Raw genomic sequence first — 12,366 nt, forward strand, 5'->3', positions numbered from 1 at the left:
AAAGACTCAGAAAACGTGACTGCAGTTTCAATGTGTGTGCATAAGCAGACCAACAGCAAGATCCTGATCGACCTCAAAGACACACGCTGACACGATGGAAACTGAACAACTGGGCCAAAATGAGGGTTCATATCAAAAATGTTTCAAGAAGTTGCTGAAGATGCATCTGCTATACATATAATAATCAAACACAAAGGAAAGTATCAAGAAATGTGTACCAGACCTCCCTCTGGTAAATACTAGCCATTACTATATTGTTTTAGTATTAAAAAAAATAAGTCTGACAGTTTTACGGCTGCCTACCTGAGAGTAAGATAAGGAGTTTCAGACCTTTAAATTGTGACTGGCTCAACTTCTGTATCTATTATGTGATTTAAAAAAAAAAAAAAACAAAAACAAAAAAAAAAACACCCCACGAAAAATACCACACCACACACACCCCCCCCAAAAAAAACCAACCACAACAAACCACCAATAGGAACTGGATAAGCCTGGCACAGACTGCATAAAAAGAAATGGTGATGTTCTTACTGCTGGCTAGTAGACAGGAGCCAGGACCAAGCATTTGAATGACAACATATTGGTCCACAGTTTCAGCTGGATATCCACAATAAATGGATATGGACAAAAAAAAAAAAAAGTCTTATCTTTTCATTTCAGATTGGTGTCTTAAACAGCAAAACCCAGGCAAGGTAGAACAGTTGCAAGGCTTATACTGCTTCTGTTTGTTGCAAGGAAAATTAAGGCTAATATGCACTTCTCATAAGCACTTACTTTCCTTAACCACCCAAACACTTTTGAGGAGGTTATTTGAGTTTGTCAGAGAACGGATAAACAAGATCCATATAAAGAAGATCCAGTTTTGCGAATTTGTACAAGTCCTTCCCCCCATCCTCTTAATAGCTTTACTGGAAAGTTATAAAACTGAAAAATGAAACCCAAAAATACTTAACTACAGATTTCACAAAGCTTCTACAAGCTTGTGACCAAATAAGGCTCTGACAGCATAGCACAACAGAAAGTCCTATTTACCACATCCACCCCAAACCTGTTTCCTACGCAGTGGCCTTACTTCCACAGGTACACATCTTCCTGAAAGAAGTACAATCTAGAGTAACACATTATTTGAGAGTTATTTCCAGATATAGCTTCTCTCTCAAATTCATTGTCCTTCCTCAGAAAGAAGTTAACTTGCCTTCATTTCTGTATCCTGTTATAACAGCCATCTGTCAAACAAGCATTTTAGTTCAAAATAATGGAAGTACAGTGAAGCAGGGATTCTACTCAACTTTCATCTACAAATAGCTCTTCCAGGGGAGGGGGGGAAAAAAAAAAAAAAAGGAAAGAAAACCAAAACATACCATTCACCTGCTTGAAGATCAAATTGTTTCAAATGTTTAAGAGCTATGACTAGAAAAAGCACTCTAAACTGCAAAAATATTTTCCCAGTTTAAACTGCAAAACCAAATTTGGAGATACCAAACAACTATACACCTTGCCAGGAGTTTGGGGTTATTTCTTAATTCAGTGTTTGCAAGTACAATCATAAGAGGTGGCTAAAACCTTGCTCTGAATACTATTTAGCAAATGACATTTTGAACCCAGACATTATTTAACATTATACTCTATTGTTTTCTCTCTGCAGTTGCCTTAAAAAAAAATAGCTGGTTCTAGTGAGCAACAGCACCTCTTCCAGTGTAAATGTACAGAAGGCTAAAAGCTACAAACTCTTTCCTTTCCCTTCCTACACTTACGATTAATGGAAAATTTGTGAAATGAGATGCCAACTCCTACACAGTATAGGGTTCTGTCCTTGATGTCCTGCAAATTTTGAGACATGAAAAGGACAATTGGTATGAAGACGTCTCAAAGAGCATGAGTAAAGAGCAAAAAAAGAAAACAATGTAAAACACTATTTTTCTGCAGAGCACAAGCCGATGGCAGCTCACCAACTCATACAGCTCAGCTTTGAGACCTCAGTTAAAATAACTGAAGGCTCACATGATGTTACACGTATCTGGAGCATGATTTTTCATTGCCAAGATAGGATAGGTTTTGCTGGACAAGCGCAAAAGTTTCAATAGTCTAGCTGCTGTGTTGGACGCATGAGGAGTTGCTCTGGTTTACTCAATGACCTCCACTGTAGAACCCTAACTCTGAATGTAACCTGATTGCACAGGAAAGTTAGCGTTCCCTACCAGTAATGAATCCATAAACCCATATACCTGCATACAAGCATTTAAAAAAAAATTAAAAAAACATATTAGTAGCTCTGCAGAAACTTATTTCTGAGTAGCAAGATGGCACGCGAACCAGTAGTGGAGTTCAGCAGTAAGACTCAATCCTGATACGTAATTACCAATCTATTTGCCCCTTGCACCAGGCAAAAGGGAGGAGTTCAAGAATCGAAGAACAGGAAAAGAATTTTTAAATGTTTGGGCAATAGATTTGTACTGAGCAAAATACACTTGCTTCCACTGCAAGCACAACTCCCACAGACACAAAAATATGCTGCTTTTTTTATTTTACCTCCTGTATTCAGCAGTGTGTTTAACCTTGGAGCTGTCAAGCTCCATCATGAATAATGAGCCATGACAACACTCCAAGTGATCCTTGGAGAACAGACCAATTTTTACTGTATGCTACGCAAGGCAAAACGTTGTTATCATATTTCCATGGTATTGTACCTGCTTTGAAAATATACAGCAATGTGGCCATCAAGAGGAGACCACAAGTAAATACAGAAAAAAGTAAGCTACCTCCTGATATTTAATCATCTGCAAACAAAAATGAGGAATAAAACATGTACCATCCTAAAGGTTCCTATTTAAAATTAAACCAGGACTGAGAAGGCGGTTTGTCTCACTGAAAAAGCGTTTCACACAAACATTGCACCACTGAGGAACATCTGCATTTGAAAAAACCTGTGGTTGCTACAGTATGATGAGAGAGAACTTTGCAGGTCCACAGCACCATAATCAGTGACCTCTAGAAGATGAGTATGAACACGGGACAGGAGGGCGGTCTCAGCCCCAAGCAGCCCCCCCGACGCTCTCCGAGGAAACATAACCGCCTCACACTCATGGCACCACCAGAACGTATAGGAAGAAACTGCAGTTGCTTGAATGACTGACTGAAGGTCCTCTACACCAACACCCTAACCATGCCAAGACAGGTCTTTAAGAAGGCACAGCACAGGTAAATAAGCAACGGCAAAAGCCATTTTCTGCTGAGCACCTCCCAAGCTTGAGGGGAGAAAGAAAGCATAACAAATAGATTCATCTAAATAAAGGAAAAACTAAGAATAAAAAAGCTGAAGGTTTCAACAGGTATTCACTTCTCTCCTAAACAACAATGGAGGGTTGTGGTCCTAAATATTCTTTAAAAAAAAAAAAATTCACCTGTTTGGGAAATATATGCTAACTTCTTAATATGCATCTGGAAAACACACACATTCTCCAACAGACCCAAGCAGCAAGCATCTGTTCTGTGTTTCGGGGGGGGGGGGGAGGGGGAGGGGGGGGGGGGAATAAATAGTTAAAAAAAAATCTATCCTTATTCCTGACCCTCTTGCAGCAAGGTATTTGTTCATGGTTTTATTTCTTTGCCATTATTTCTCTGCCATTTCCTAGTCTTGTTGCCACAACCAAAAACACAGTGCATCACACCTTGCCCTCTCTGTAGAGGCACCACTTTATTTACACTTTAATTTCAAAAATTACTATAAACTACTGGAGCTTTCAAAAAGCTCTGGAGAGCAGGAAAGCAGCAATGTCAGACAGTAGACGCTTGCCTTCCCTTAAGCTGCTAAATTTGCAGTGTCAGACAGCAGAAACCAGTCCTAAGCACTTTAAGTGCTAACACATCTCCCTGCCACTGAACTGGTGTTTAAAGATCAAGCTCTCTCCTGGAAGACTGGATGGCTCTTAGAGAGCCGAAGCCAGAATATCTCTTGAGTTCTCATCTATGGTTGAAGTTTGAGAAGAGCCTCTACCACTGAAGCGATAGCATAGTTACACGCAATAACACATTTATTGATAATTTAGTTTTCCATTCCAGGTTATAGCCAGCCATACCTCTCCCCCATCTGCTCTCCTTCCTCTCTATTTATCTCCTCCACATACAGGGCATTTCGCAGCTACTCACATCACACTAGATCTCCCCTTCCCTTGCAGCACTCCCATATCAGCAAGACCCAGGCTACCACGACTCACAGTACTACCACAGTCTCCAGTTCACATCAGTTCTGCTCTTCACAGAGGGCTCGCTCTATACTCAAAGTCATCCCTCAAACTACCGGGACAGTAATTTTCTTTTTAGCATTACAGTTAGTGTCCTCAGCCCTCCACATATGCCATGTCAGTTTCTCCCAGTCCCTGATAATATATTTCCATTTATGCCCCACATCACAGCTCTGCACATTTAGCAATTCCATTCCCTGCTAGCAATATTTGGCAATAAGATCCCTTCAAAGAAGGCTAATTACAGATTTCACTTGAACAGAAATTGGTACCAGGCCAATCTGTAAGCTCTTTAATAAGCTTTCAAACTTCACTGCACACCAGGCAAGACTTCGTTCTCTACCAGGAGCAGCAACGCAGCTCTAAAAGCAAAGGTGGAAAGTTTGCCATTTCAAGAGGAGTAGGGAAGGTCACAGCTCTCATTCTTCTTGCAGCACCGCACCTTCTCCGTGTGGGTCTTTCCTTGGAGATACACTGCCCACATTTCACAAAAGAAAAATTAAGGAAGCGAATTCAGATATCATAAAAATAATGAAAACTAGTCACAAAAAAAAACCTCAGCTGACAGTTGCATCAGAAAAGGAACAAAGACCAGTATGACAGAAAGGGGATCAAAGACTCAAAAATTAGAAATGGATAAAATTAAGGATGCATGGTCAGATGCATGCATGCAGCATGGCATTTTCTGAGAACACTTGTGTGAAGATGGAATTCCAGTTTACAAAGGGATGGAGGAACCCAAGACAAAAAGAAAAAAAAACAAACAACTCTCAGACACCCCAGTATCTACTCCCATATCAAGACAAATGCTTTCTGCCTACAGATGGCAGACAACACAGAAAACAGCAATCCCATCTGTGGATTCTCCTCTCCACCTTTGTACTGCTGCCATTTTTGTTCTCTGTAAGCTAGGCCCACAACACCTGGTGAAATCACATTTCAGACAGACTGTTTTCCTGAGGGGAATTAATTGAAGACTCTGCAAACTGCCCTCCATGCTACCTGCCTGATAACTAGGGTGGAAACTGAAAAGGGTAATTGATAAAGTGATAAAGAAATACGGTCCTGTTTGGAAGACACAAGACTAGCATCCTGGAAAACTACACAGGAGCTTTCCGTGCAAGGTTAGACATCATTTTCCACTGTGGTCAACAGCCCCTTGGCATCACATGCAAAAGTTGCAACTGATATACTACAATACTGCTGTCAGAGTGGCTGACTGCACAGAGAATCCCAGCTGGAATCTGTGGGAACCACACACACCGAGTGCACAGCTGTTGAGAAGTCTCCAACTGGGAACTCAACCCACAGGCATTTAAAAAAAGAAGAGTTATGAGTGTTACACACGTAAAACATATACATCAATAATATATATTGGATAGAGATTAAATCCATTAATATCTACAACATCCTCAGCTTTTAATATACCTAAAAGTTTTCACCACTGGGAGATGCCACACTAAAAGAACGACTTGTGACAATAGCAGACTTTTCTCCTATGTATACACACGAGCCTTTAAGAGGCAAACAGAATCACTCTTGCAAAAGGGCTGCATGCTTACTCCCTAGACGTATAAAGTAAAATGCATTTTAATTGTCTTGTGGGGCACCTTTGGGGACAGGGAAACAGAGCCATGGTACAACTGCAAAGCTTCACACGTTAATTTTGAAAGGCAAACCACAAGTTTGACCACTTCCCAACCCTTAAAAGCTGAGAATAAAAAAGCGGCAGGAAAGGAACTACCTTTTTCCAGTCTTACTCTCTGAAGTACCCATGCAGATTTTATTAAAACGTTTCGAGGGCTTCCCAAGCTGTAGATCTAGCAGGAAGAATTTAATCTAGAACCTCAAGACTATCAAAATAGGAGTACTTAAACACAGGCTGCCATAACAGGAAACAATAAGAAACCCAAGATGTTTATTAATAGATGCTCTAATTATTAAGGCACACACACACACAGAGCTTATCAGAAGTGCAAAGGCATTTGAAAGAAAAAGCACTATTCAAATACAGTTATTTGCCAGCAGTTGTATCACCAACATATTCTCTAGCTGATTTTGATTCAACTCAGCAGACATCAAGCTAATCCCATAGAACAGTATCATTCACTTTTATAATAGCTACTGACCTCATTTCTGTGCTTCAACCCTGCTGTAGTGTCATGACTAAATGTGACAAGCAACAAATCACACACTGTCAGCAGCTAGTGCCCGTGCTTTCTTCTTTCAAAGCTCTCATTCATTTCTGCATTTTTTAAAGTCATGCTGCTTCAGAACAGCTGACCCAGATGGTGGATATTCAGATTTCAACCTTCCCACATGGTGATGTGGCTCAAGATGACAAAAACTGTTGCTACCTGCTGCTGACCTACTTCTTTAATTTGTTTCCTGCCATACGACAGAATGAACAATACAGTTCATTGAACTTGTCTCCCAACCCTAACCACTGCTATGTAGCAAACAAAATTAACAGAGGAAGCAGAGGGAAGGAAGAAAAAAAAAAAAAAAATGCAGCATGAACCAGTGGGGACTAAGGGGAGCAACTCTCACCTTTGTCATAGTCATCTTCCTCTACTGCTTTTTCCTGAAGCCTCTGAAGCTGTAAGATCAAGGATTTCACCTATACAAAGAGAAAAAAAAGTTAGTTTTAAATGCAAACTATTGATCTCTACATAATACAAATTTAATGGATTATTGCATTGCTAGAACAGCCCGATTTTGAGAGTTAAGCTCAACATTTGTTAAGTTGACAGACCTGTTTGGAAGTCAGCTGAACTGCAGCTACTTGAGGCAAGCGTGGCTTTAGTCCAACACATACAGAGAATAACAAACAGTATTTCTTGAAAAGCAGAAGAGATCCTATGATCGTAGGATACTTTTCACCTTGTGAATAAATCAAAGTAAGGATTATTTGAGGATTCTGTCAGTATGGCATCTACTTCTGATCACATTGTACCCAGTGTTCTCGAGCCCATTCTAGCAGTTTTTTGCCTATAGGAGGTTTTACACTGAACAAATCCAGAATTTCCATATGCAAACCACCTTCTGTAAGTAAAAAGTGAAATACAGTATGAATATATTGGAACAAGTATACTCATGTTACGGCACAGAAAATTGTGTTCATATGCAGCCAATGAAATTTCATAAAATATAATTTAGGCTCATCTAAAGAACACTGACACTTGCATTTTCAGAAATATCCACATTGCAAATGATGGATGGGGAAAAAAAACAAAACACCAAGAACACCTATACCACATACAGAGTGCCCTTTCACATACAAAAAGAAACTCTTAACCATGATTAAAGTTTTATTTCAAAATTACTACTTCTCTTTGTTAACATGAAAGGTCTGGACCAAAGTTCTAAACCTCCTAAAAATTTGTACCAAACAAGCCATTATCAGCACTGAAAAAGGTAAGCTTGTAAAAACCACCAGAATGTACTATCGCAGCCCAAAGCCAGAAAGTGCTTGGGAAAGCGTTTTCCAATACAAGAAAAACCTGTACTTTATAGGCATTCTGCATTTACTAAAGATGTCGCTCCTTTGTGAAACTCTTTCACATTTAAATCCCTATATTTAAACTCTAAATCGCATAGAGAAATACAGGTACAGCCAGTCAACAACGTAATAGAAACACTCAGTTATTGTGACTACACGATCAAGACACAAATTAGGCACAACATTTAAATTAATGATATCCCTTCTCAACATGGTATGTGAAAGTGGACTAGTCAAAAAAGAACTATAAAAAATAAAGCCACAAAGATGATCAGAGGGCTGGAGCACCTCTCTTATGAGGACAGGCTGAGAGAGTTGGGGCTGTTCAGCCTGGAGAAGAAGAGGCTCCGGGGAGACCTTACAGCAGCCTTCCAGTACCTAAAGGGGTCCCACAGGAAAGACGGGGTGAAACTCTTCAGCAGGGCCTGTTGTGATGGGACAAGGGGTAATGGTTTTAAAATAGAAGGAGGTAGATTCAGACTGGACATAAGGAAGAAATTTTTTACACTGAGGGTGGTGGAACACTGGCACAGGTTGCCCAGGGAGGTGGTGGATGCCCCATCCCTGGAAACATTCAAGGCCAGGCTGGATGGGGCTCTGAGCAACCTGATCTGGTTGGAGATGTCCCTGCTCCTTGCAGGGGGGTTGGACTAGATGACCTTTGAAGGTCCAACCCAAACCATCCTATTATTCTAAAATAATAAAAAAATGCTTGATTAATAATAGGCCACAGGATGTCCCAGAGAAAACAAAACCAACCAACATTGTACATACCCCCTTTTCCTCAAGGCTTTATTTTCTTTTGTTTCTCACATCCTGAAACTCCAATCTTTTTTCTCTAAGGCTAGTGAGGAATGTGTAACATACTGAAGTCAGGAGCTCTGAATCCTCACCATAGATTATTTTATGCTATACTTTTGATAGAGTTTTAAAGAAGCCTGCAGTAGGAATGATTCAAATTACACTTTCTTCATATATATGATGTATAACAACCATCTATACGAAGAGTACAGCTTTGCTGCTGTTCGCAGTGTTTATCTCATCACACACTCACAGTGGCAGGTCATTTAAAAGTCTACTTGGGTACAGGCATGCCCACAGCAAGCTGACTGATGCTGTCACAGTATAGTGCTTTCTATTTGCAGGCTAGCAAGACATTTGGAGCTCAACCAACCAAAGAGTTGCATGTCCCATATCTGTAAATTGTGATGACCACTTTTTCTTTTTGTAGTAAGTACGGAAAAAGCAAAATTCTAACAACTTCTGTATTGTCTCTTTTCCTTTTCTATAGTTGCCTTTGTTCCTTTCTGAAAAAGTTTGAGAGTTGCTCATTATCATTACAACAGGAAGGTGGTTCAAATTAGACATACACGACTGGCTAACCAAGGGCAAAGACATCTAAGGGCACAAATCCCCAATTCTCCATTCAATGAATTAATGAGAGAAATTTTAAAAAGCAATGTTTCTTTTGTGCCTATCAAATAAGTACACTGAAAATAAAGAAAAATCATTTCCTATTTTGATTATGTTATATATTCCCAAATTTGCAGCAAATTAATTTCCCAAACCATCCTAGACCATGGGCACATCGTCATTCCAGGCATGAAGCCGAAGAAACTACTCCATGTCAATATGCGTGAAGTCTGTAAATAAGAGAACCTAGTTTGAGTCCTACATGCACCCGCTATGAAAAGTAAGTATTAGAGAGCATCATAAGCCCAGATCAGATATCATGGGGAGTAAAAAAAGGAATAAAAGTTTCTTCATCTTCTGCCTTAGCTAGACAGCAGGATTATGCAAAGACTCCCCAGAGCAGGTTTTTTCATCAGGCTTAAGAACAATACAGTGCATCTCAGCAGGTTATGTCTGAGCTGAAAAGTCACAAGAAACTGGGTTTCTGAAAAGCATCCCAGAAACTCAGGGTACAAGTGAGACACAAAAGGAAAAAAACAAACAAACAAAAAAACCACCCCAAAAAAAACCACACCAACAAAAAACACCCAAACAAAAAAAAAAACCACCCAAACACACATACACTCTCAAAAAAAAACACCCATACAAAAAACACCTGAACACACCCAACCATCAAAAAAAAAAAAATCCCCATCACACAAAAAACCCCACTGCCCACTTACTGCATCTTGAACAAATCTGTGAAATCCATTGTGTTCACATTCATCTCTAGATTACTGTTCCTTGTATGCACAATAAAGCAAATATTCAGCTCCTTATCGCAGGTAAGCTCAGAATGGTTTCCCTCTGATGCTGGCCTCGCCATCCCGAAAACTAGGTAACAAAACATAACTGATCCTTCTTAAGGATTCCCCACCCCTCTCCCCCAAAGAACACAGTGAATGAGACTGCCTGTATACGTGGTAGGTATACATGTGAGTATACACACGTGCAAAAAGAAAGACTCCTGACAGTACTCCTCTGGGGTAGAAGAAAAAAAAACAAAAAAAACACCCAACAGTTCAATTCCCAGTTTGAGTTAGAACAGGTACTTAACTCTTATTTCTTTTCATGCAGGGAGTGCTAATCTAGTAGATTACAGTTTATGCTCATACAGGCACCTCATGCCAAGAAATCTTTGGCAAACTTACACATTTCCAATTACAAAAAGTTTAATGTTGTTAAATCATGGTGCTTCAAGAAAAGAGTTCTTACCACCCCCAAATTTTGAACTACATATACTCCAAGCTGCAGACAAAACAGCCACCTGTGAAAGAAAATGGTATTTGTTGAATTCAGGAACTGATGTGTGACATAGTAGAAATTAGAGGATCACAGTTGCAGTAGAACATAGGAATTAGGTATTGTAAGATCACCTTTGGGGAAAAAAAAAACAAAACCAAACCACAAAGACGAAAGGAAATCTGTTCTCTCACTTTTATCATGCAGACTGCTACTGTAAGCCCCTACGAACAAATGTTACAAAAGCCATTAATATCCCAACTCGTACATCAACTTTGACTTTGGCACTATAAATAAAAATGTTTTGGGGGCCAGGAGGAGGAATCAAAGACAAAGTGAGATAACCAACCTTTAATGTACTGCGGTTGCCAAGCAGGCAGTCCTGTAGCACTGGTTCATATTTTTTCATCAAAGTATCCCAGTTACAGTCACCAATAGTAAAGCTACTTTCGTAGCCTGAGGTGACAGAAGAGCCAGCAGATGCTGCATCTGAGGAGTCTGTAGAATATGAAAATGTTGCATCTGTATCCGAGAGAGAGACACTCTCAGAGTCCTGTAGTTTATCATTCGCTGTGGTCTCATTTTCATACTCCAAATCCTCTCTGGGCCTGGAGAAGCAATGCAAAGCTCCCAAGTGCTCATGAGCCTGCACTGTCTCCTCTGATTTCTGCAGATTTCCTGTGGTGCTAGGATGCAGAACATACTCAGCTTCCTCAATGGTTGACTTGCCTTCAGCATTGCTTACTCCAGAGGACAAGTTCAGGGAGAGCTGTATGAAGCTGAAACTTGAGCTAAAGCTATCATGTGCACCAATAGAACAAGAAACATCTCTGTTTCGATATTCACAGTTGTTATTCACTTCTCTCTGATCCAAAGCATACATTTTTGGGGGCTCACTCACTTCAGCATCGTGGCTCTTTTGCGGCGTACAGCATACAGCAAAAACATCTCCTTTGCTTGTTGCTGTGGCAGGGTAAATCGATATCACCGTGTTTTCCGACTGTTGATTCTTGTAAGATGAAAGATTTTTGCAGCTCCCTGGCATATTTCCAGTAGTGGCCAATGTCATTACCCCATTAGCAGGAACTACAGCACTACTTGCAAGAGAACCACAGTGTAAGAATCCAAAGTTATTTTTGTATTGTCTGTGTAGAGAGCAGTTCTCAAAGTCTCCACAACGCTGCTTGCCATGTGTGAGTTCTTCCGGGCTGGATGACTTGCAGGCACCCAGGGACTGAAACTCTGCCTGTCGTTGAGCTTCTGGCCTCAAGTATCCAGGTCTTTTTGCCAGTTTCTTTTTACGAAGAGAATCTGCAGGCATTAACTGCTCCTGACCACCTGGGGGGGTGGGGGGGGAAGAAAAGTCATTAAAGTGTTTCTGCCATTTTCTAGACTTCACATATCATAGCACCTGAAAATAATCGTTTCAGGAAAGTCAAACAGCACATTGGTTTCAGTTTCCACAAAAGAAACACACTGATCTAGTACAGATAGAGGAGAAAATTTGTTACCTGACAATGCTGTGTGTATTTATCAATTTTCTAAAGAGTTTGCACCTGCTTTTAAGTGAACTCACTATCATAATCACATCCATCAGGACAGAAACCTGGGTAAGATGAACCACATCATCTTCCCTATTCATAGCAATTCTCTGCACTCCTTCATTCTCAATTCACTTAGCAGCACACTAAAGCACAGACCTTGTTTAAGTGCCTCTGATCCAGAGAGATCTAGGATAGGACTGAATCTGCATCAAAAAGATGAGCACAATACTTGCAAAGACATTTCTGCATGATCTGTTGTTGCTCATGTCCAGTTTCTTGTGTTCATATCCATGTTTACGAATACCAGCAAGTGTTTCAGATTCTGCTGCCAGAACAGATGTGACCCCATAACAGTTCATGGTTACATATCTGTCAGTTTAATGAG

The 12,366-nt window shown here is 40.2% G+C and overlaps 1 protein-coding gene across 4 annotated transcripts in view; it reads right to left on the minus strand.

Annotated features, from left to right (window-relative positions):
- DISC1 (DISC1 scaffold protein) overlaps positions 1–12,366 on the minus strand; it is a 208,835-nt gene that overhangs the window by 176,786 nt on the left and 19,683 nt on the right. For all 4 annotated transcript variants that reach the window (XR_015258242.1, XR_015258243.1, XM_086745426.1 and 1 more), the window contains exons 2-3: positions 10,787–11,775; positions 6,792–6,861 (exon numbers count right to left, since the gene is read on the minus strand). Coding sequence is in view for 2 of the 4 variants with exons in the window: in XM_086745426.1 (XP_086601552.1) it covers positions 6,792–6,861; positions 10,787–11,775 (1,059 nt within the window). In the remaining 2 variants the exon portion in view is untranslated. The remainder of the gene's footprint in view (positions 1–6,791; positions 6,862–10,786; positions 11,776–12,366) is intronic.

The sequence above is a fragment of the Chlamydotis macqueenii genome, chromosome 3 (assembly GCF_036417535.1).
Source record: "Chlamydotis macqueenii isolate bChlMac1 chromosome 3, bChlMac1.mat, whole genome shotgun sequence".
Lineage (NCBI taxonomy): Eukaryota > Metazoa > Chordata > Aves > Otidiformes > Otididae > Chlamydotis > Chlamydotis macqueenii.